This window comes from Amphiura filiformis, chromosome 14, assembly GCF_039555335.1.
Source record: "Amphiura filiformis chromosome 14, Afil_fr2py, whole genome shotgun sequence".
NCBI lineage: Eukaryota > Metazoa > Echinodermata > Ophiuroidea > Amphilepidida > Amphiuridae > Amphiura > Amphiura filiformis.
In genome coordinates this window covers 42713212-42739841 of record NC_092641.1, presented here as the reverse complement: position 1 = coordinate 42739841, position 26630 = coordinate 42713212, and the positions used below count along the sequence as shown (strand labels likewise).

Here is a 26630-nt window from a genome sequence, read left to right as displayed (position 1 = left end):
CCATGATTGTGTGACTTCACAGTTGGTATACCATGTATACGAGATTGCCAAGATTTGTAGACAAGAATGCGTAAACTCATTTTAATTATATTTTTAAAATTTTATGTTTTATTTTATGTTAATTTACTTTATACACGTATCTTCCCGTAGATAACAGATTCTTAAACTCGTGCTATGGCGCTACATGTGTAGATCGAGTAGACAGATTTGGAAATCCTTTCAACTACTTTGAGTCACCGGGTTATCCCGGGCTATATCCAAACAGACTCCGGGCTTTGTATCTATTATATATACCAGGCGTTACAGAGATATGTTTGGATTTTGATCAGACTGCCTTCGATGTTGAAAACAATAAGGACGAATTATACGTGGGACCTGGATTACAGTTTGATTTTAAGGATTTAGGAGGCCGTTCGTACACTCCACCAGAAATATATTTCTTTGAAAACAAAAATATAACGAATGGAGGCAGAACCCCACAAAACTTTTGCATCCCGTCAGACACTATTTGGATGTATTTCCTAACCGACTATGGTATTATGCTGAACGGGTGGCGTCTGTATTGGAGAATTTCAGGTGAGAGTAACCGGGAGTGTAGCATGTCTTAATCTTTAAACATTAGTTTCTTACACATTTCGTACTGAGGTATTATTGTAACCCCAGCAAACAAAAAATGTTCCTAAAACGTTTATTCAAAACGTTTTTTATAACATTTAAATTTCGGGTTATATAAAGACCATGAATACGTTCTTAAAAACGTTATTATCAAATATTTTGGGCAAATAATAAAAGGAAAATATCTTGTCAATAGTTTTTATGAAAAAAATGTTTTATGAATATTATTAAAACGCTTTTCTATCCATAACCCGACTTTTAAACTTTTTTGTAAAACGTTGTGTGTTTGTAACTCTCAAGATATACACGTATGACTAATAACCTGAAGAGAAATGCCTCGTAATTATTACAAAGCCGACCAGTGGCGACGCCAAGGGGTGGCGGTGTGGGGGAATGCCATCAGTCGGAAGTTTTTCCCCACAGTTGCCTCTCAGTAAAAACATAAAATTATGTACGAAAATTTCAACTTTTTTCGGCAATTTTGCGCAAAATTTGTTGATTTGTTGCCCCCCCTAAAAATAAAGTCTAGCGCCGCCACTGAAACAGAACGACCCGATTTCAAGAGTCCGTCTGGCAGTAGAATCGGGAGTTATTTTGTCACATTCGCAACAACTTTTTCTTAAAATGATGTATACTTTTTGTTTTTGTATTGTTTTGTTTTATTTCTTCGTTAACCTGAGTTACTAGCAAGTAGTCCTCTGTTCTTCTACGAGGCCATAACCAAGTCGCGGAATTTTGAAATAATAGAGGCCATGCATGTTTTTATCGATTGGCTCCAAACAAGGATTTGAACCGGTGTCCTTCACCGTAATCATGGCGCAGTGCAGTCCATTCAATCAAATGTTGTCATCAACCTTTTGATCGTAGTGCATTTGTTATGTGTGTGAGACGAACTGTCGCGGTAGATTGCAATATGCTTTTGTTGAACGCATTTGAGAAGTCCGCCATATTTTCGGTATGATACGTCATTATGCACGACCTCTATAGTTACCCGGGTTTCTAGATAATACCACCCTGGCCAATTATTATTGTTTTCTACAGATGTTGACGAATGTGCAAGTTTCCCGTGTGAGAATCAAGGCACGTGTACCGATAAGGTGAATGGATTTATATGTACATGCAGAGAGGGCTTCATAGGAGAACGCTGTCAAACAGGTAAGTAAGTCTTGTTTTGCCAAATGAAACATAGCTAAATCCTAGTTCCTAAATTAGTTCTAAATGGCAATTAAAGTCAAATTTTAATATTTGGAAAAATATGTCAAAAGCATGCAATTTTGAATGTTTTTCTACAATTGTAGTCACGAAGTTCTAAGACTGTACAATTTTAAGTATTCAAAATCTTGAGAACGGGCTAAAAGTTAGCACACAATTTTAATATTTTATGTTATTTGATTGGTTTATAAAAAATGGGTTTTCCAAAAATTAATGCATAACCTGAGATCAGTCTTTGTACAAGTATTTGGGCTTAATACAGTATACGACAACACGCTAAAAATGCACGTTTTTGGACTTTATTTCTAGACCAATAGGAGACATGGATTTGGACGAGCTTGCTGGAGATATGCCGGCTATATGCAAATTAGGTGATTGATGTTTTTATGCTAAAAAATACGAACATTTGCACTTTTTTTCATTCAATATTGTGAAGTACCATACAGCGATTAGTTCAATATGTTAGGAAAATATTTTTCCTGAAGACCTAATGTTGACATTGGTTGAATAAGCTATACTTTCACTCACAAGGGTGACAGTTCTTGTCGCGATTTTGCTATGTTTGTTTTCACAGGCGACATGACCGTTTGAGGTCATCTAGTAGACTTCCTTACCAGTCATTTTTGTTATTTTAACTAATTTCCCCCTTTGAAAAGTGAACTTCGACGTATGCGCTGCGAAAATTATTGCCACCAGCTGCGGTCTGTTTTTGTGGCGGTTCCCGATTTTTTTTATCGTGTGGTTGAGCGGTGCCTGAAAACTGGAGGGTAATAACACGGGGCACTAGCTTAACTGCCTTGGTTTAATTAGTGAAAATAGTGAAAGAGTAAAATAAATCAAAAGCGAAGAAGGGTTACATTTATATACTGAACACTCTTTGAACACCTGAATTATATTGAGGTATTTCTCCTTTGAAGTGCACGCGCGCTGCACAATGCATTCAGATTTGATAAGGAAGCATAAGTTTGAATTAAAATGTATCATACTTACGTAAGTCTGCACGAACAATAATGAATGACAAGACTTAGAATATTAATCCTCAAATGGAGAATCACGACCAAACTGTCGGTATATTTTAAACAAGCCAAGCAAGAATTTTCTTTAAAAAGATTTTTTTTTGAAAGTTGGTGTTGTATAGCAATGTACATGGGGAATGTGATGGGTTGATTTTTGTTGTGTTTTGTTTGCGTTATAATATTAATTTATGGAAAGATTGAAATAGCTAGAAGTTCATAAACGTTATGCGTTGCCACAATTTATGTTGTGCAATTTGCCTTGTCAAATTTTAGACATATATAAATTTGTGTTTCTTTTGATTGGTATTTGCTTACAGCCATATTGTAATATTTGAAGAGGAGGACGCCACGAATATTTTTCAAAATTCTGTTTTTTACACGATTGTAATGTACTTCATTAAACCAACATACCCAGCAAAAATCAAGACTTTAGATGCTGTAGTTTTGTCAAAATCCGTAATTTTGAATAAACCGTCTGCACACGACGGTTTGTTATGTTAGGATTAAAATTAATATTAGTCGAACGAGTGCTCGATGTTCATGACATTTCAAAGAACCGGCCCGACTCACGTTCGAAGGAATGGCTCGCAATGGCTACATATTCGCTGGTACTATGTACAAATTGTCTTTGTATTGCCTCATCTGATTGAGCTAATATTCAAAGAGGACATACCTGATAGTGAAAACTAACATTTTGTGAAAAAAAGAAAGAAAAACAATTCTATATATGTCTAATGGAAATGTTACAATATGACTTAAAAGCTTACCTTATGTGCACAATTTGCAGAAATAGGTAGTTTTTGTGTGAATTACTTTTCATTGTTTGTTTTTATGTATATATTATGGTATTGTATGTGGACACTAGATCATTTATAACATTGAGTATCATTTGTTTGTTGGTTTCCACAGATATTAACGAATGTGCTAGTTTCCCGTGTGAGAATCAAGGCACGTGTACAGACATGGTAGATGGATTCATGTGTACATGCACAGAGGGCTTCTCAGGAATCCGCTGTCAAACAGGTATGTCAGACGAGCACACTTCTAGTCATTGTAATAAGCCCATATAAAAAATGAGAGAAAGTGTTACATTTCTTTTGTTCAGGGCAGCGCGCCTCGAAATCAGGTTAATCAGTGTAGGTACGGAGAATAAAACAAATGGAGACAATAAGTGTTAAACCTCTTTTGTGTCACTTTGATATTATTTCTGAAGATTTTGAAATAGAGCTTCCCTTTTTAACAAAATGGTTGTGCGTGTATTTCTCTGTTTCTTCACCTTCTCTCCCTCCCCGTCGTACTCTTTTAATGGTTTCACAGATATCAACGAATGTACAAGTTCAATTTGTGTCTATGTGTGTTGCGCGCACGAGGGGGGGGGGTGAGGGTTGATTGGTTGTGTATCTGGGTTGGTTGGTTCTACGCCATGTAATTTATTTGATAATTAAAATATTGATTTGAGACACAAACGTGTATCTAATAGAACACCGGGGATGCGACCATTTTAAGTGGACCAATGAGCCTAGTAATCGCATTTATCATAGTTTGGAGAGTACAAGAATAGAAAGTAATGGTTGACATGATTCCTTCTTTCGTCCTTTTTTCTCTTTTCCATGATGTGAGGAATGTGAGTGTGTGTTTTTTAATTTCTTTGCGCATTATGTTTGTTTTTGTGTCTATGGCATTGAATGTGAACAAATCTCTTCTATATCATTAACAGATATTAACGAATGTGCAAGTTCCCCGTGTGAGAATCAAGGCACGTGCACCGATATGGTGAATGGATACATGTGTACATGCAGAGAAGGCTTCACAGGAGAACGCTGTCAAACAGGTATGTCAGGGGGCACACTATCATCGCCCCGATATCTTCATGGCAGAAATCCCTATAATAGTATATGTCGAATCCACTAGTTCTGTAACCACGCATGGCCCTTTTGTCCCAACCTGTATAATAGTTTTGAAACTATGGTCCCAGGGACCTCCAACTATTAGGTTCTTGACAAAAGCCTGGTCACTGACCTCTGTAGAGGTCAGTGAGACTGGTACGTTTCTTCCCCACTATATGCGCGGCAGCCCTTCATCTGCTTTAAGGACTCATTTTTTTGTTCTGCGCATATAAAATCCGATTTTGTTTTGTCAGTTTTTGGTTTCAATACGCGGGGTTGGTTTTCAATAATCACACTGAAGATTATTATGTTCTTTCAACACCTATATTCAAGTGCAAGCCTTACAAATGGTTTAGAAACCAAAAATAACGGGAGATATTCATCATTTTCTACATTCAAAGATCTATCGTCTGAATATCAAATAGCAGATACACCACATTACGCCATGCACAACTCGGCTAGCCCTATTCCCCTAGCCCACGGAAAGGACAAGAGCGCGGGCGGTGATCAAAGTATCTCATTGCCACCATGTGGTCTAATCGTTCAGGAATTCTATAGAGACAGTGAGACACTGCTTATTTTATTGTCCCCCTCAACAATATAGGATTTTTATTCTGTTTGGTCGTTACTAACAATAAGGTAATTATCATTAATTAGGAGCGAATAGAAATGTCAATTCTATTTTGCAAATGGCGATATAGCGGTGTGATAACAGATACACTTGTATTGATTTAGTTTTCCGCCTGTACAATATAATTATTTATCTGTGGGAGGACACCTTTAAATCAGTTTAACTAGCGCATAGCACGGAGAGTAAAATAAATGATAACTTCCTGAAAATCAGGGTTTTCCCCGTCATATAAATCAAGAACAGAAAAATAGTGAAACACCGGAGGTAGAGGAAAAGATGTGATGAAAACGGATGTTTAATTATTATATTTTATTTCAGATGTATGTAACCCTAATCCATGTTTGAACGGTGGTGCATGCTCCGCAACCAAAACCGGGATTGATCCTTTTACTTGCACTTGTGGTGACGGGTTTGCCGGTAGCATTTGTCAATGTAAGAAAATAATAATAATAAAAAAAAACTATAAAAAAAACCATATTCTAGGGACATGCAAGGATGCTTATTTTAAATTCCGCATTTTTTTTAGCAATTCTTGACAACTTAAGTTTGCAAAGGTTTGCAGCTCGCCATTCACCCAAGGGGAACATACGACCCAGATAAGGAATATGTTACAAATCAGATGCCCATATGCAGTACAACATTAGCTTGTCAGAAAGTGACCTTCGCGTGAGGCTATTGTTGTCAAATGTTGACAGTTGGTAATGGGTATCCTGCATGCTACAAGCATTTTATGACCGTGATATGGTAGAATGGTTTATTACCGACCTTTTCGGCTAAACCGTTCAAAAACGGGATTGATTTGAATCATAATGGTTTTTTTCAACACAACTCAAAGTTACAATAATCCATATTTTAGTAAGACATTTGGTCTGTTGTTGCTATTGGTGTGATTGCCTCATACCGTTGTGGTTTACTTTTTGTTTATTTGTGAATTCTTAGTGAATTCTTAGTATTACGTAAACTTTTTTTTTGAAAGTTGTGGGGAACCCTTCCTTAATTGTTACATTGTAACGACAATTTCAGAGGCTCTGCTATGCAATAACTGTTTTTAGTTAAGATGGTAAAAAAAAAGTTCCCTGAGTCATATTTTGATCTGAATTAGTAAACTGTAATCGATGTTTTGATATTCCCCTTGTTTTTTCCCAAACAGATTCCCCAGGTGAACTTTGCCCTCCAGGATCTATGGGCTCTCAGGCGTGTGGATCAAAGACATGTTTGAATAGAAACGTTACGGGAAAAGCCGACTACGTTTGTGTTTGCACAGATCCTTTACGGATGGGTTTTGACTGCAATGTAGAAGAATGTAATGTTTGATGTTTACTCGAATTCCAAATTTACTTAAACTAATTTCTTAAGTGCACAATCAGTTCCGAAAGATATGAAAACACGAGTCGAAACACGATAAAAAATAAAGAAACAACAACAATAACAAAAAACAAAAAGAAAACAAAAGAAAACAACAAAAAAAACGACAACAAACAACAACAAACAACAACAACAAAAAACAACAACAACAACAACAAACCAACCAACAAAACAACAAAACAATGAAATCGCAAACAAGCATACAAACCAACCCGATTTAAAAAGAAAAAGAAAAAGCGCAGTGATTTAGACGTTGATCCACAAGCCTCAGCACACTTTACAGGATGTCGCTGACCACTACGGCCCACATCATTCCATAAACCATTTAACAACAAATCAGGGACTTTGCTGCTTCAAGAGCGCATACCCTAGACATTCCACAAATAACCATCGCAACCAGGATCAGCTCCCCGAGTTTCGTACGGGTTACTCTCACAAGTCATTAAAGGTGCATTGTGAGAGTTCACAAAAAATGTGCCCTCGCGATTAAATCGATAATGTCACCTTAGGCTGTGCACTTAAAATGAATAAATACAAGATTGTATAAATTCTTTTTCATAGAAAAACAACAACACACACCTAGAAATGTATATCATGTCATATTTTCTTTCTAACTTAGATACCAGGCTCCTCGACTCGTGCTATGGCAGTAGCTGTGTAGATCGAATAGACAGATTTGGAAATCCTCTGAACTACTTTGAGTCACCGGGTTATCCCGACCACTCCATAAGGACTAATGGAGCTTTGTATCTATTATACATACCAGGCGTTACAGAGATCTGTTTTTATTTTGACCAAACTGCCTTCAGGATTGAAACCTTTAAGGACGAATTATACGTGGGACCCGGATTACAGTTTGATCCTGACGATTTATGGTATGATGTGGCCACTCCACCAGAAATATTTTTCTTTGAAACCAGTAATATAACGAATGGAGGCAGAACCCCACAAAGCTTCTGCATCCCCTCAGACACTGTTTGGATGTATTCTATAGAGGACAGGAGTTTGGTAGATAAAGTTTGGCGTTTGTATTGGACAATTTCAGGTGAGCATAATATCTTTGTTTAGCATTCTTTATTTCGCCCCGTTGGTAATCGGTTATTATTGTAATTTAATATAAAGAAATGCAATGTTTTATTGATATTATTACAAGAAAGACCCATCGATGTCCTGTAGAATTACCGACCTGATTTCAAGAGTCTGTATGTCCATAGAAGCGTTCTTTTGCACCAACACATTCCCGACGATTCCCGCCTAAATAATGAAAATTCTGGTTCGTTTTAGAAAGACTAGTCACGGCATTTGAAAGGCAGCTGCAACCTTTACCAAACATGCCAAAAGGTTTGAATTTCAAGACCCTTTCCCCTTATTTTAGGTATGTTAATGTTGAAATACAAGTTACCCCGGGTTTCTAAAACCATTTGTAGGAATCACATTGAATAAGGACGAGTGAATAACTCCATTGACCATTTGATTGTTTTTCTACAGATGTTGACGAATGTGCAAGTTCCCCGTGTGAGAATCGAGGCACGTGTACGGATATGGTGAATGGGTTCACATGTACATGCAAAGAGGGCTTCATAGGAGAACGCTGTCAAACAAGTATGTTAAAGAAGCACACCTCTAATCCTGATTACTGACAAATACAGCGCTACTAATATTTTGAAATATTTTTTTTTTTTATGAAATATAGCTATATCGTAAATTAGTTTAAACTGACAATAAAAGTCAAGTAATATTTTTGCAATTAAAGGAAAATGGGCCAAAAACATGCAATTGTGTATGTCCTACAATTGCAGTCACAAAATTCCAAGACTTCGTACAAGTCTAAGCATTCTAAATCTTGAAAACAGACTAAGAGTTTAAAGCACATAATTTTAATATCTATATTATTTTTGATGATTGGTTATGAAAAAGATATTAACCCTAGAAATACGAAGGGGCACCCCCTAAGATTTTTATCCGTCATAAAAAACGCACGCATTTATGCCCAAACGACCTATTCTAATCTTGGATCCATCCTTTGCGCTCATTTTAGTGATAAAATTGTTACCCCAGCACTTTACCCGGGGATAGGACCGGCCATGAAAGATGACCATAGAGGGGGGGCACCAGTGATATTCATTTCGCTCTTGTGAAATTAATCCAAGAGCTACTGACTTTTATTTGTTTATTTCATTTCCTTTTATTTTTAGGAGAAAATTCGGTGAAAATCGCATTTTTGTAGAATTTTTTAGCCGAAAATCAATTTACAGTTTGTACATAGCCAGAATTTTACAAATTTGCATGGGCGCCCTCACATATGACGAGGTGATTATAATTATGCTATAATTGTTTACGAGGGTAAACAGTTTCCATTAATTTTTCGTAAATGAACCTTTAATTGATTTATGTTTTACACTCCACTTGTTTCTTGCCAGGTGAACATTGCGCTCCAGAATCTTTGGGCTCCCAGTTGTGTGGATCAAAAGCATGTTTTAATAGAAATGTTACTGGAGAACCCAACTACGTTTGTGCGTGTGAAGATTCTTACAAGATGGGTTTTGACTGTAATGTAGACTCTGGTATGATTGATAGAATTAAAAGAATTGCAAATTTACTTCCCTGACATAAATTAATGTACATACCTGTAAATATCTGCCAGTTTCGATAAATTTTTGATATATAACAGTCCTCGAAGTAAGTTTTATAAATCTGATGATATATTCTTAAAGTGTATGTTCCTGGGAGGAAAAGCCGACGATCAATTGAAAATTTTGACCTTTCATATTGAAGATATGGACTTGTTTTTGGGAAAAATCCAGATCTTCAATACGAAATATCTTCTACATACACTTTAAGTATAAATCATCAGATTTATAAAGTTTACTGCGAGTACTGTTAAATATCAAAAATATCAATTTTTAATCATTTGCCATAAAATGTGTATTACCTACATTGCGAATGTCAAAAAATCAAAAGTATTTGATATCAGAAGGACATTCTTCGTATTTAGAATGCAATTCGATATGTATGATGTGCTCTCATGTCCCAAAATAAATACTGTCCAAACGTTCATACCCCATCCCGTAAACATCAGTAATGATCTGCAGTACATCTACCTGTGCATTTGCGTAATATTTGTATATGTGTATTGTACCTCGACTGCCTAATTGCCCAGTTTGAACCACCGTTTGTCAGTGGCAGCTGGTGACCTAATGGTGAGGTCACCCGTCTAGTGATCGGAAGGTCGTGGGTTCAAATCCCGCGACGGCAAATCCCCTCGCTTTTTTTCAAGTTGGATTTTGTGCCGGTCGGCTTTTATTTGTTCTTTCTTCTTAATAAGTATATTCCGTTTCTTCTTCTTGTAGCAAGCAATCGTCCCCATTCTGTTTATGTTCGTGTGCAGGATGCGTAGCCGTATATAGCCCCATTACCTACTTTAAGCCATAATGTGCGATCTTATAATATGAAATTGGTTTATTCTTTTGATACCTGATTTTTTGGCATAGTGTCTGTGTCTGTTGGAAGGTCGTGGGTTCGAGTCCCGCGCAGCACATTCCCTTCCTTTTTTCAAGTTGGGTTGTGTGCCGATCGGGATTTGTGTTTATTTGTTGTATTGTTTATCTTCTTTAATTGTAACACTTTGGTTAACTATTTTTCTGGGTGGAGCTGTTCTGCCCATTTGGTAAACAATCTGGAAGAACATATAACAAATTATATACCATTTTGTAGCTGAGATCATGTGTTTTCTTATCTACCAAAAAAACGTTGACAACGTAAAGAAATCAGCAAGTTTAAAAAAACCCACCTCGGCTCACTTTTTGAAACTTGGTCCCATTTGTAAAAGGTACCGATTTAAACTTTATCATATTTATATGAATTTAAAACAAGTTTCAAAAAGTGAGCCGAGGTGGGTTTTTTTAAACTTGCTGATTTCTTTACATTGTCAACGTTTTTTTGGTAGATTTCTTTTCTTTTTATGAATGTAGCCAATCAGCTCCAAGCTTGGAAAGTGCTACATAAAACGAATATAAATAATATAAATACTAATAATAACTCATCAGGATATTTTCCCCGAACCAATTGGTTCCTTCTTCAGTGGGTAATGGTATGTGAGATGCTGAGATCAGCGTTTCTAGAAGTTCATCTACAAGAGTTGCCAGTTGATTTCACTGATTTTTGCAAGGTTTTTTTTTTTTTTTTACTGGAGGTATTGGAGAAACTCTCTCAGCATGTAACACACCATTACCCACTGAGCAAAAAAACAGTTGGTTCTGAAAATATCTGGATAAAATATTCTGGTGAGTACAGTTAAATGTCTCAATCTTTCTACTTTTAGTTTGTTACGTACACGTATGAACATAACTGTGTATGCTATGTTATATTTTCTTTATCATTTTCCATAGAAAACACAGTCTTAAACTCATGCTATGGAACAAGCTGTGTAGATCGACTTGACAGATACTTCTATCCTGGCAACTACTTTGAGTCACCTAGAAGTTATGTATATCCCAGCTTCAATGAAGAGATCCAACGATCTTTGTATCTTTTATATATACCAGGCGTTACAGAGATATGTTTTGATTTTGATCAGCGCTTTAGCTTCGGTATTGAAAACGGGACGGATGAGTTATACGTCGGACCCGGGTTACAGTTTGACTATGCTGATTTAGGAGGAGATGTTGCCACTCCACCAGAAATTTATTTCTTTAAAAGCGGAAATATAGCGAATGGAGGCAGAACCCCACAAAACTTTTGCATTCCGTCAGACACTGTTTGGGTGTATTTCTTTAAGGACAGGAATATTAATAGGTATTATAATAACGGATGGCGCCTGTATTGGAGAATTTCAGGTGAGTACAGCATGTCTACAAACAGCCTAGTCTCCCATATAAACGGCCGCATATGGTCAGTTTACAAATGGTCTTAAACTGATTATATACGGCAGTTTACGTATATTCAACGTTTTGACTTCATAGATTATATGTATTGTTTATTACATTATATTGTCGTTACATTAACGTTACTCAAGGTTTTAATATTAAGGTCAAGTTAAAATGCCAAATCCGATAGAGACAGCGGGGCAGTTATATTTTGGAACTCCACTGGTTTTTTTTGTTGTTTTTTTTCCTTTTTGCGGGTTTTTTTAAAGTATTTTTTCTAAATGTTTTTTGTTGATTCTGAGGCCCAGTATCAATCATTGTTTTGACCGGTAATTGTTTCTGCGGGGCAACCCTGAACAATATAAGTCTTTGAGCGCTGTTTTTTACTAATGGCGTTCTAATATATAATTGCTTCCTAGGACTATAAAACAATGCGTATGTTATCGAAACCCATCACCCCCATTTTTACCCTTTAATTTCCGTAATTCTTCAGACCCTGTCCTCTATCGGGAGCTGATTTATAGTTTAAGCTTGTTGGCTACGGTTTCTGAGCGCTAATTGTTTCTATGTAGCCCTGCGGGTAACCTTGAACAATATTGTCTTTGAACGCTATTGGTTTTTTTACGGCCGACACCTCCCCAACTTTCCCAATACCTCACAGAGGCATTTTACTAATCAAATTGAAAGTTTTTATAATCTATGTTGTCAAAATATCTTCAAAACGTTAGATAAACGCACTAAATTTAATTCATAACAACAGAGGGCGCTATCACTTTTAAGATATTAAACTACCGTATTTGATCATTTAAGATCATTTGTAAACTGACTATACGGCAGTTTATTTGGGACATCAGGTTGATATATTGGCATATACTGTAACAGAGTAGGTTTTACCATGATTACCACCTGACACTACACCCACACACACATCCAACCCCCTACAACCGACCACGCAACGTGAGTGGTGAGGGCATGTTAAATATGCTAAGATAAACCATCACACATAGAATTACTAAACCGCAAATAATATCAGTGTACAAGCATATCCACACACCCTCATATACACTCGCGCTAAATACTAGTTTTTATAGTCAATGGTGTCAAAATATCTGTCAAAATATCTTAAACGCATTAAATTTAATTGATAAAACTTGAGATATCTTAAACTGCCGTATATGATCAGTTTAAGTTTAGTTGGGAGGCCAGGTTGCTGTAAACATTAATTTTACATCATTAATCTTTAAATCAATGCATATAAAAATATAAAGACCATCAACAACATCCATTTCCACATGGATTGACTTGACATCTTAAAAGTGTTTATGAACTATGAAAACAACCAAGGATTTACCTCCCCCCTCCCCCCCCCCAATCCATTTCCTTATTATTTGGTACGCGGATGATATACATGTTGAAATAAAAGTGTCCCGGGCTTCTAGTAACCATCTTTTGTTTTCTACAGATGTTAGGGGATGTGCAAGTTCCCCGTGCGAGAATCAAGGCACGTGTACGGACACGGCGAGTGGATTCATGTGTACATGCACAGAGGGCTTCAGAGGAGGATGCTGTGAAATAAGTATGTTGCATATCATGTAGCCAAAGGTGCTCTATGTAATGATTTCGTAGGACAGGTGTTTCAAATGGAAAATCATATTTCAAAATGTGCTCTCCTTCAATGCTGGCCATAAGTGTTGGAACGGTTTTGAGAGGGTTATGTAAATAAGCCCCCAATCCCCGGTCAATGTTGAATCCTATTTTTTGGTCACGGGCGCCTAGTGGCGCCCAACATTGATTGCTGGGGACGGGGGAGGATTAATTCTTACCTGTTAGGAAAATGTATAGGCTTGAAACCAAAGAAACCTCCATTTCAACACGTCACAAGTTACGGAAATAAGGCTATTATAATAAAGTGTACATTTTCCATAAGTGTCCCAACACATTTTTACCATGGTTGTAGGTTAGCAAATTTGTAACGCGCGTTCTTTTCCGTTTCCATGGCAACAGTTGCCCTATTGAAGGAGTTTTCTCATCTTTACCCAAAAATATCACAATTTTTAAAATCTATGAACAAAGTCATCACTTCATTCATTGCATTAAATTTTATTTTTTAGTGATTTGTGTAATGTATATTTTACACGGGGAATGCGTCATGGGATTGGTATATGGATTTATTGAGATGGATGTTTGGATCAAATAGGTCAATCACAGCATTTTTCTATGACCTATGGTGTTTGACCGATGACCTCTTGAAATTCATAAGTAGGCATAAAGTGCACGGGTTTGGTGATTTTGGCCAAAATGTATCCGTTTTTAAATCATTTTTAGCAATTTGATAAAATGAATGGAGAAAGTAATGATTCACGGAGTCGGACATTGTTCAACTTCTTTTGTGTCACTTTCCCTTTCTTAATAATATGAGTGTGTGAATTGGTGTTCTTGATTATATTTTGTCTGTTTTTATGTCTATGGTATAATGGTATTGCATTTGAACACTAGATAATTTATAGCCATTATCATTTGATGGTTTCCACAGATATTAACGAATGTACAAGTTCCCCGTGTGAGAATCAAGGCACGTGTACCGATAAGGTGAATGGATTCATATGTACATGCAAAGAAACCTTCGCAGGAGAACGCTGTCAAGGTATGTCAGAGGAGCGTGCACACTTCTAATCAGTGTAAATACACAGGAAAAATTATTCAAACAACTTGTTAAATTTCAAAATTTTTAACAGCAGTTGTTTAAGCAGTGAAACTGAATAACTGTTGTAAAAAATGAAGGTTGTTTTAATTTTAAACATTTAGTTGTTTTAAATTTCAAGCTTTTAAACAATCTACTGCTAAGCAACTGTTGTTTAAAAAGGGTCGTCATCATGGTTGTTGCTTAAAAGTACAGGTTGCTAATGGTGGTTGTTTAAATGGCTGTTTAAAAATGCAGGGTTGTGTAAAGATAGTTGCTTAAATAACCAGGGTTGTTTAATGGTAGTTGTTTAAAATTCCTAGGCTTTTCAATATGACTCTTTCATGTTGAAAACGCAGTCTCGGAAACGATGCCCGAACTTTATACATCGCTTATGTTATGCTATAACACGATGACTGAGATTGTGAAGTAAGCACGTGCGACTATGCAAGTGATCGTCTGTGCAAAATTCACATGCATGCATGCACAATACACGATCTATCACACTGGCAACCACGACAAAACTTAATAGATTTTCTAGCATGACATGGCAGGGAGCCTTCTAAATAAGCCAATCAAGTCCTCCAAGCCCCAACTCCTCCAGGATTCTGCATACTGCATCCGCCATGACGATAAGATCAATTTGCAACATCGCGAACGAATGAGGAGCGAACCCGGGGGGGGGGTTCTCAAGTTTGGTTTTGGTAGGGACGTGCCGCTGAGATTTTGGAAGTGGACCCATAAATATACCAATTTTTCAAGAAATTTGGACCCATTGATATACCAAAAAATTTCGGCCGAATTTAACCAAAAGTGTCTTAGTTTTAAACAAGAAATGTCTTTAAAAAGACAACGCCATGGATGAAGATCATGTTTCATAATTTTGCATTGCAAGTACTTGGAAAGCTAGTAAATTTGAATGTTTGGCACAACTAACCGGGTGTGAAATATTGGCATTTATTGTTAAATACCACCAATGACATACTAGGAAATACTCAAAATTTTCATGTCGAAAGCTGAATTGGAAAATGTGTGCTAAATTGGTCTACATTTAATTCATACTTGTAACAAACGCCTCAATTGAAATCACATCCTCTGAGTTTTACAACAATCCAACAATCTATATTCAGATAACCTTAAGAATGTTTGCTGCTTAATTAAGGGATTTCATATCAACCACATTTCATGACAATCCAATTATCTATTATCAGTAACTGTTAACCTTGATATTGAAGCATGGTAATTAATTTTAGATATATTTATTCGCAATGTATAGTTTACTGGTAGTTACAATCACATCATAAGGCCACTAACAGTCAATTTTGAGTTTCCCGTCACATAATTTCTGAAAACAAGTGAGGTAACTTTTTCATTATTCATTATTTTTCTGCCTTTCGTTATATGACTAACACGAATGTAAAATGTGTTGTTATTTGCCACTCACTCACTTGAAGATGGATGTTTAGCCCTAATGAGATTCAAAAGTATATTAAAAATAGTCACAATAATGAATTCAAATGAGGGTCAGAAAATGAAGTGAGGGCGGTGACGGGAAACTTAAAATCGACTTTCATTGGCCTAATCAAAAAGACTGATTACTCAATCCCAGGGATTCCCGGTTGCTCTACACGTACCAAAAATGTATAAAACCAAAGCCACTATCTACCCCAATTACTGGTACCCCCCGACGACTAGTGTCACTCCCAACATCAATTAGTGTGTGTCTTAGTTTTAAAAAATTTTGGGAAAATTTTGAAAATTTTTGCTAGATTAAGGAAAAAAATGGGCTGTTTTTCGAACAAAATTGAGAAAATTTTGAAAAAAGGACCCATTCATATACCAAAATAGGCTTTGAAAAAGGGGTCATTGATATACCAGAAGGCCGAAAATGCTACCCATGTTTGCAGCACGTCCCTGTATGGTCATTTGTACTGAGTACCCCCCCGGGCGCAAAGCATTGTGACACATGATTTGTGACGTCAAGTTTGAACAACGTTGTTCATTATTTTCTACGCTAAAACAAGCTTAAAACCAAAAGCCTTTTCGTTGTTTAAAATTTTACACAACTTGTTAAACAACGCGAGTTTAAACGGCGTTTTTGTTGTGTAACGCATAAGAAGAGTAAAATAAGTAAAGAGAGAAAGTGTTGCATTTCTTTTTTTTCCTCTTCCACCCTTTAATAATTTCCCGAAGTAGATGAAATAAAACTTCCCTTTTTAATATAATTTTTATGCCTTTATTTCCTTTTTCTATCTCCTGAGCTACTGGCCCTTCCTCTCTATCTCTGTCTCCCCCTTTCCATACCGTAGTAGTGAGGACTTTCTCTCTCTCCCCAATCTCTTTCCCCTGCCCTCCTCCCTCTCTCTATCTTACGCCATGGCATTTATTAGTGAATGACAGTATTGATTTGAAATCCAGCCGTGTATCTGTCGTCTAATAGAACACGGGATATATCATTTATATTTGCAGTGAACCAACGAGGCTCTTCCAGATAATTTCTAGTACAGTTAAGAGGTCATAGGTCAAGAAAGGTCAAAATTTCAAATTGCCCCTCTGGAACTCAAACTTGGTGAGTGGGTGGACCTTGGACTAACAATCAAAAGTTTCCACAGTGATCTTTTCTTCAGACCTACGGTTAAGAGGTCAAAGGTCAAAAAGGTAAAAATTTCAAATTGCCTGTGGAGCTCATACTTGGTGGGTAGGTGGAAATTGGACTAACAAACAAAAGTTCCATTGTGACCTTTTTGTCAGACCTACGGTTGAGAGGTCAAAAAACAAAGATTTCAAATTGCTCATGGAGCTCAAACTTGGTCGGTGGGTGTACCTTTGGCCAAAGAAGCCCAGGTTTGAGATCTGCAAAAGCCAATAACTATGACAGCCGAGAACCGCGAAATACGGGTAACCGCCTAGTCTATATAATAATACGCTATTCTCTGTCTGTAGATCTGTAGATCTGTCTGTCTGTCTGTGACTGCTAATGTGAGGCCGCCGTAGGTCATACGGGGCTCAAACTTGGTGGGTGGGTGCAGCTTGGTATGAGACCGAACGAGTTTATATTTTTAAAGGTCAAAGGTCAAGGACGGGGTCAAGTTCAATTGAAGTCTAATTTCAAATACTTTAATCGGCAAATCTAGCCATGCCATTGTGTTGACCTTGGACTATCAAACAAAAGTTTCCACGGTGACCTTTTTGTCAGACCAACGGTTTAGAGGTCAAAGGTCAAGAAAGGTAAAAATTTCAAACTGCCCCTATGAAGCTCAAACTTGGTCGGTGGATGGGACTTGGAATAACAAATAAAAGTTTCCACAATGACCTTTTTGTCAGACCTACGGTTAAGAGGTCATAGGTCAAGAAAGGTAACAATTTCAAATTGCCCCTATGGAGCTCAAACTTGGTGGGTGGGTGGACCTTGGACTAACAAACAAAAGTTTCCACGGTGACCTTTTCATCATACCTACGGTTAAGAGGTCATAGGTCAAGAAAGGTAACAAATTCAAATTACTCCTATGGAGCTCAAACTTGGTGGGTGGGTGGACCTTGGACTAACAAACAAAAGTTTCCACGGTGACATTTTCGTCATACCTACGGTTAAGAGGTCATACCTGTAGGTCAAGAAAGGTGAATTTCAAGGACGGGGTCAAGTTCAATTGAAGTCTAATTTCAAATACTTTAATCGGCAAATCTAACCATGCCATTGTGTTGACCTTGGACTATCAAACAAAAGTTTCCACGGTGACCTTTTTGTCAGACCAACGGTTTAGAGGTCAAAGGTCAAGAAAGGTAAAAATTTCAAACTGCCCCTATGAAGCTCAAACTTGGTCGGTGGATGGGACTTGGAATAACAAATAAAAGTTTCCACAATGACCTTTTGTCAGACCTACGGTTAAGAGGTCATAGGTCAAGAAAGGTAACAATTTCAAATTGCCCCTATGGAGCTCAAACTTGGTGGGTGGGTGGACCTTGGACTAACAAACAAAAGTTTCCACGGTGACCTTTTCATCATACCTACGGTTAAGAGGTCATAGGTCAAGAAAGGTAACAAATTCAAATTACTCCTATGGAGCTCAAACTTGGTGGGTGGGTGGACCTTGGACTAACAAACAAAAGTTTCCACGGTGACATTTTCGTCATACCTACGGTTAAGAGGTCATACCTGTAGGTCAAGAAAGGTGAATTTCAAATTGCTCCCATTGAGCTCAAACTTGGTGGGTGTGTGGACCTTGGACTAACACACAAAAGTTTCCACGGTTACCTTTTCGTCAGACCTACGGTTAAGAGGTCATAGGTCAAGAAAGGTCAAAATTTCAAATTGCCCCTCTGGAACTCAAACTTGGTGGGTGGGTGCACCTTGGACTAACAAACAAAAGATTCCACGGTGATCTTTTTTTCAGACCTACGTTTAAGAGGTCAAAGGTCAAAAAGGTAAAAATTTCAAATTGCCTATGGAACTCATACTTGGTGGGTAGGTGGAAATTGGACTAACAAACAAAAGTTCCATTGTGACCTTTTTGTCAGACCTACGGTTGAGAGGTCATAGGTCAAAAACAAAGATTTCAAATTGCTCATGGAGCTCAAACTTGGTCGGTGGGTGTAACTTTGGCCAAGGAAGCCCAGGTTTGTGTTTGTTAGGTCATCCATGGTCAACGATTTTGAGATCTGCAAAAGCCAATAACTATGACAGCCGAGAACCGCGAAATACGGGTAACCGCCTAGTTTAATATAATGTTGGAGAGTAAAATGTATTTATAGAGGAAGTATAATTCCTGGGCATTGTTCGTGCCACTTTCCCTTTCTTGATATGAGTGTGTGGATTATATTTTTTTTGATATATTTTGTTTTCATTATATGTTTGTTTTTATGTGTATGGTATTGTATGTGAATCATTTATAACCACATTGAATATCATTTGATGGTTCCACAGATACTGACGAATGTGCGAGTTCCCCGTGTGAGAATCAAGGCACGTGTACCGATATGGTAAATGGATTCATATGTACATGTACAGAGGGCTTCACAGGAAAACGCTGTCAAACAAGTATGTCAGGGGAGCACACCCTTGAATTTAGTTAATCAATTTAGGTGCGGAGAGTAAAACAATTGATCAGTTAAGATAATTTTCAAACTTCTTTTGTGTCACCTAGACAACTTCCTACTTATTTTGAAGGAGATTTTAATTTTTACAATCATTGTGCGTGTATGTCTCTGTTTTTTCCGATTTCATTATCTTCCCTTCCTCGTTCTCTACACCCCCCCCGCCATTTGTCTCCCCTTCCTCTCTCTATCTGTTCTCCGCTTGAGTACACGAATGTGTATATGGTTTTACATAGCTTTAAGCGATATCAATAAATTCAGCATTAATCAGGTTAATCAGTGTAGGTGCGGATAGTAAAACAAATTTAGAACATGAGTGATAAACTTTTTGGCATTTTTTTCTTTCTCTCTTTTGTTTTCTTCTATCATCTTTTGGTCTCTCTGTAGTTTTCCCCGCAATTTTTCTTTACTCCCTCCCCACTCCTTCTCCCTCTCTCACCCCCCCCCCCAAACATAACCCCACCCCGACATACCCCCTGCTCGGTCACGCATACAAAGTGAGATTTACACTTAGTGCAAAGCGAGCATAAAAAAGACATATGCATCGAGGTCTTTGCATTTTCACATTAGAAGTGAGGAGTATGCCTTTATACCCCTAGCCACCTCGTCGCTACGTCAATATCATTAGGAATGCAAGCCTCGCTTTGTTTTGTTTTCTGCTTCCTTGCTTTGTTCATCGCTTTTGCCCAAAATTATCGGTTTGTTGGTGTTTTGCTAAACACACGGCCCCACTTTGATGGTGCATTCGAATACCCCACACATGTACACTTCGTTCTCTCTTTCCTCCGGTGCACATGTGTGTCTATGGGTGAAGTTCACCCTGTGGGTGGGGATGTATGTGGGAAGGTGGGCTGAGTCGGTGGTGTATGAATGCGTGAAGTGTAAATTTTACGCCATGGTATTTATGTGAGAATAAACGTATTGATTTGAGATCCAGCCGTTTATCTATATTGTCTAATTGAACATGGGAGATGACATTATTTTAAGTGGACCAACAAGGCTCTTCCAGATATCAAGGCATGTCAACTGATATGGTGAATGGAATTATAAATTATGTACAATGTCAAATACAATGTCAGAGTAGCTAACACACCTGTGAATCAGTTGAATTAACACAATGAGCTGAGACTAAAAAAAATTAAAGAAATGTGACTTCCTGAAAATCGGGATTTTGATCAATTGATATATTTTATTTCAGGTTCATCTATCACACCATGTAACCCGAATCCATGTTTGAACGGTGGTGTATGCTCTGAAACCCAAACCGGGCAAGGGACGAATCCTTGTACCTGTGCTGACGGTTTTGCTGGTGGCCTTTGTCAATGTAAGAGAAACTAAAATGTTTAATAATGACATGAATGAGGCTTTATATTAAAATGCTTTGTCGGCAGCATGTATAAACACAGTCCTCAACATTTTTGAAAACATTGGATATGATGATAATATTATTGATAATTGTAATTGATCTTTCATTGCTTGTTCCCAGCTGCAGACAAAATTCACTGACTACAAATTTCCGCCATCACCCACATCGTGAGGGGGAGGGAGGAAAATGCCACATATCGGGGTGGGTTTGTGCATGTGACGTGTGTGGGGGTATATACGTCATATTAGTGGGTATAAGATGCCCTCAATGTATCTCCGGGGTGAGAAAGTCATTATTTTTTTTTGCAAAAAAGAAATCATTTTGAAGCTCATACTCCCGCTGTATTATAACTTTACCTATATCTGGTGAGTGAGTATTTCAAATGGCAGTTACCTAATTAACTATTGTATTCAAAAATCATACTCCCTCTGTCGAATACTTTAGCTAAATCTTCCACAGGGGTAGTGTGGATTTTAAATGGAATAGCCCAATATGGCTTTAATTGGCAGCATTAGTAACCAAAGGGATTATTATACCCTTGTCCTTAATATGATCAGTTTATCAGCTCGCACCCCCATGAGCAATATGCTACAAATCCGATGATCATGTTCAGTCCAGCTTTCCAGAAAGTGACTGAGGCAATAGTTGTCAAATGTTGACAGTTGGTAACAAGCGTCATGTCAGAGGCATTTCAGTTGAAGCATTAGTAAAACAGGACTGATTGTATCGTAATATTATTTGTGATTTATGTGGAACAAACTCCCAAGAAATCTCATCGCCTAATGTATTGTTGGTCATATACGAGAGTTGATGTTTGCTTGACTCGACTTTGTTGCATGCTTCTAATTGGCCCCTGAAAAATTCAAGTAATTGGACAATATAATGTAAATGACTAAGCATAGACCGAAAAAAATAAATAAATGGGCTATGTATCTTATATGTAGTTAGAAATTCAGTTTGTTGCAACTATTTATGCGATCGCTCCATACCGGGACATTTGTTTTATTTAGCTGTTGTGAAACCTTTCTTAAATTGTTACATTGTTAATATCAAAATGCTTGAACGAGGTATGCATGAATGATATGGCATCATGTTTAAATTATGACAAAAAAAGGTCCACGATCATCAGTTTTTTTTCTGAATTTAGTTTAATCGATGTTTTTACATTCCACCTGTTTCTTCCCAAACAGATTCTCCAGGTGAACTTTGCCCTCCAGGATCTATGGGCTCCCAGGCGTGTGGATCTAAGACATGTTTGAATAGAAACGTTACTGGGGTTGCTAATTACGTATGTGTTTGCGAAGGTCAATTCAGGATGGGTTTTAGCTGTAATGTTTACTCTGGTATGTTCGATAGAATTACCCAAATTGCACATTTACTTAAAGTAAGTTCTTAATGCGCCTGCAAATATATATCAGTTCAAAACAAAAACTGAAGACATGAGTTGAAATACATAAATCAGGAAACAAATAAACAATGAAAATTAAAATAAACAGGTCCCACTTCCATCTTGAAGGCGCGCACAATAAATAAAACCCCCAATAACACATAAAGAAAAACATTAGTTTTACACTTGTGACAAGCGATTATCATGTATTACCATGCAGCACTTTGTGAGAGAATTGGATTCCAAGTTCAAAACATAAAAAATTGCTTCAAATATTGACTTCGTCACCCGAGGTCAAATAAATGCTGACGCGCATACAATTTGTAAACGCAGATAAGATATCTTCATACTCTTCCCAGAATACTGGTACATGATCACCTTATTTTATCAAGTGACATTTTTTTTTCAATTTGAGAATAAGATCTGGATATGCTCACGGTTTTTTGATGGGATCATTTATTAGTTTTTCAAACAAAACATTATGTACAACCAAATTTTAGGCCTGAACAGCTAAATGTGATATCTTGCTAATGTATACAGATGCTTTTGAGTCATTCTCAACTTAAATTTTCCCTCTTTTACAAAATTATTCACTTTTATAGCATTTTTATAGCCTTTTCGGATATAAAATGTATCTATTAATGACAAAATTGGTGGCGCTATTTAGTTACTGGAAATTACCCTTTCAAGCTTTTAATACAAATAACTCCTTTTATTGTTTGATAAGATATATGTTTATAAAATTTCCTTGTTGCTTGTTTCACCTGTTCCAGCTGTTTTAATGGCAGTATTAATCACCTGCCCCTTGCAAATAAGAAATATGATTTAGGATAAATAGCGCCATCTATAGTTTGCATTTAGTTAATAATGAAGCCAATTCTATATACATCAAACAACCGTGTGCTCTGTTCATTGGGGTACATTTCGTTATGTTGCACTAGATAGCAAATCTAGTGCAGGAAATTAAAATGTGAGAAATGCATTATGGGAAGTATAAGATATGTACTCTGGAGTGAACGTAAGGCTGTTAACATTTTTTTTATCATTTCAAACTTGCAACTTATGTCATGTTATATTAATTGTCTCTATTAACTTAACTATTAATTTTCTTTACTATAACTTCCTGTAGATAACAGATTCCTAAACTCATGCTATGGCGCTGCCTGTCTAGATCGAATCGACAGATTTGGAAATCCTTTCAACTACTTTGAATCGCCAGGTTATCCAGGCCTCTATGAAGACAGAATTCGAGCTTTGTATCTATTATACATACCAGGCGTTACAGAGATATGTTTTGATTTTGATCAAACCGCCTTCGGTATTGAAAACGTAAACGATGAATTGTACGTGGGACCTGGATTACAGTTTCATTTTGATGATCTTAGAGGGCGTGGTGCCACTCCACCAGAGATATATTTCTTTGAAAACAGGAATATAGCGAATGGAGGCATAACCCCACAAAACTTTTGCATCCCGTCAGACACTGTTTGGATGTATTTCCTGACTAGCAGGAATATTGTTAAGAACGGTGGCGTCTGCATTGGAGAATACCAGGTGAGTAACAACACTTCCATGTCTGTAAACATAATCTATGTCAAATCAATGGCCTTCCATAGTTCCTTGCAAAATGCCTTTTCTACTCCTCCATGCATGTTTCCTGACAATGGACAAAGTGTTTCCATACTTCTTTCTATTATGCTATTTCTGATGGTTTAACTTGTGCCTATCTTGTCTGTAAGATCCTGGAATTTGTTTTCCTGTCTTCCCATGTCACCTGCAGAAGTCTCCTTCAACATCATATCTCAAAAGTATCATCTATTGAGATATGGTGTAGAAGGAGACTTCTCAAAAGTATCATCTTTTGCATCTTTTGTCATTCTTGGTCATAGCTCAAGATTCAGCTCCGTAAATAGCAGTGGAAAACACAGTTGCAGGAGTAGACGTACCTTCAGATCAATGGATAGAGGTTTCGGCCTTTGTATATGCCTTGCAATAGCCAGCCTTAATTTCAGTTGCTCTGTCATCACTGTTGTTAATTATATACACCAAGTATTAAAATTTCTTCACCTTCTCAGTCCATTTATCATAAATTCAATACTCCTTCGGTGTCTGTTTACTATCAATATTTTTGTCTTCTTTGTGTTCAGGAGAAGGCCTTTTTGGTCTTTTTTGTTTTCAAGACGCTATTGGTGAAGTAACCAATCAGACGTTCGCTTCAAAGTAAAACAGAGTAGAAATCCAAGCGATATTTTTGAAGTTGTCGTTAACATAAGAAAATTTTCAAAGTTCAATTCGCCAACTCTCTTGTTTATCAAGCCCTATATATACTGTTTAACATTGTATTAACGAACATTGTGTGTTTGACTATTGCTTTTCCTTTCTGTGTTGAGTTCCAGACAATGATTCTAGTTAATGTATGTAGTATTTTATAATGGCGTCAACCCATCAGCTTTACGTGAGTAGATGACATTGAACAAAAAAACGGTATTCCTTCTACTTTCAGGCGGTGGATGTGCTAACAATCCATGTATGTATGGCCAATGTATAGATGGAATCAATCAATTCACATGTATTTGTGATCCAGGATGGACTGGCACTAACTGTGATGCTGGTCTTGATATTGGTAATTAACTTCAAAAAGAGAATTTAATATTACTACTCGCAGGAACTACCTGCCAGGAAGGGCGACTGACAAAATGGAACATACGTTCGATTTAACCAAATGGCTGCCATCGCTCTCCACTCTAGTGACCACGTTTTCGACGACATTGCCGCTATAGATGACCTCAATGCAAGGGACTGGTATATCGATATGCTTGAGCGAATTGCATACAGCCACTACACTGTTCTATAGTCGTATTGTAATATGGCGGGTGATTTAAAAGCACGGGCTCTGAACAAAATATGCTGCGCGCGCATACTGCCAGTTAAAAAACAATGGAAATTGCAATAATGTGTGCGCATACTGTCAGGAAATGACTTTACAAGTCAACTCAACTATACCTAGTGGCCTACCCCATCTGAATAAGGGTTTCGCTAAACAAATAAGATGGCCTGTCCAGATCTCCATTTACAATCTCTCGTGTCTCCACTACAGATTAAAACAAAATTAGAGCAGTTTTTAGGTTTTGCCCATGTGGAGCCAAAATCGTGACCTTTGGCCCTTTTGCTTGTAATTTCGGAATCATGCATCGCAGAACGCTCAAATAATTATACTTTTCATGAATCTTTATGACATGCGGGAATACTTTTATTGGGGTGGTGTTGTGTTTGAACAAATAGAGACATTGCGATTTCCAAATGTAGACATCGGACGTACGTTGATCTATTCAAAACCACTCTCCTGTATCGAAGCGAGGTCACGTATTTAGCTATTTTTGAAGATATTCCACGTGCGAAATCGACGTAGATACATCGTTGAAAATGCACAAAATGTGTCCATTTCACAATATGTTAAAGACAGTCAAAGATAATGAACATACGAAGAAAAGTCTAATTATTATTATGATCCTTTTTGTTTGTAACAAATCATTATAATAAAAGGTACAGCGATGTGTTAAAAATGAACTTAATTTAAACGCAATATTCATACGCAGAGATTGCCCATTGAAATGTGTGTGATACTTTGCGTACAAAAAACGTAGAATAAAACGCAGATGCTACGTTGAAATATGCTGATTTTACCTCATGACTAAGTGCATGCAACGCGCCCATTTTCAGGACGAAAAAGTCTCATATTGAAAGTAAAGTCATGATGTATGGATGTAGTGATTTTTAATCTACCAAAATATATGTTTTTGGGCAATACAATATTTGGGGTGCACAAAAAACCAATTAAGTTTAATCAGCATGTTAAGTCAAAATTGTAGTCAAAATCAAAAGCGGCCTGTTTGAATTAGGCAGAGACTCAGCTTACTGTTATTTTTTCAATCACTATGCCCTTTATCGACCTAGATTAGATTAGATCAAATATTATAGTATTTATTCTAGCTGACTTGTTCTCCTTCGTGACGAATGAGCACAATCCAGTTTGGAACCGAGACTAGCAATATTTAACACCGTATTAACGTACGTGCTGCGTTTGGAACATCGCAATCTCTCTAATATTTGAACAAGTTAAAATCTGACCCCTGTATAAACTTTGATTACATTTTTCAATAACATTTTACAATATTGTTTTTGGGTTGATCACCACAGGGGCTAGGGGTTACATTCATACCGTACCCACCAAAGTTTAGTAACATTCCAGTTGAGGTAATTTACTTCGGCCATCAGGTACTATGCAGTCTCTAACGACCTGCTTCAAACCATGGCACACTGACCAGTTTAGGTAGCACCATGTACGTCCGTCCATGTCAGTACATATCAATTTCATAAAATTGTTTTTCGTTTATATTTTTTTTCAGATGTTGTTAACTGTGCTAGAAAAGATAAGGGCAATCCATGTGTGAATGGTCAATGTTGGATTGGAAACAATGAATACACGTGCTTCTGTGATCCCGGTTGGACAGGTACT

General features: G+C 37.2%; 1 protein-coding gene across 1 annotated transcript in view; it reads left to right on the top strand.

Moving 5' to 3' along the window:
• Positions 1-26630, top strand: part of LOC140170130 (uncharacterized) — a 50479-nt gene extending 23849 nt beyond the window's left edge. The window contains exons 5-21 of the mRNA XM_072193457.1: positions 151-576; positions 1657-1770; positions 3753-3866; positions 4561-4674; positions 5679-5792; positions 6511-6663; positions 7345-7770; positions 8214-8327; positions 9146-9289; positions 11114-11560; positions 14124-14234; positions 19192-19305; positions 20560-20685; positions 21918-22070; positions 23244-23668; positions 24618-24737; positions 26521-26630. Of these exons, the coding sequence (XP_072049558.1) occupies positions 151-576; positions 1657-1770; positions 3753-3866; positions 4561-4674; positions 5679-5792; positions 6511-6663; positions 7345-7770; positions 8214-8327; positions 9146-9289; positions 11114-11560; positions 14124-14234; positions 19192-19305; positions 20560-20685; positions 21918-22070; positions 23244-23668; positions 24618-24662 (3140 nt within the window). The 3' untranslated portion in view covers positions 24663-24737; positions 26521-26630. The remainder of the gene's footprint in view (positions 1-150; positions 577-1656; positions 1771-3752; positions 3867-4560; positions 4675-5678; positions 5793-6510; positions 6664-7344; positions 7771-8213; positions 8328-9145; positions 9290-11113; positions 11561-14123; positions 14235-19191; positions 19306-20559; positions 20686-21917; positions 22071-23243; positions 23669-24617; positions 24738-26520) is intronic.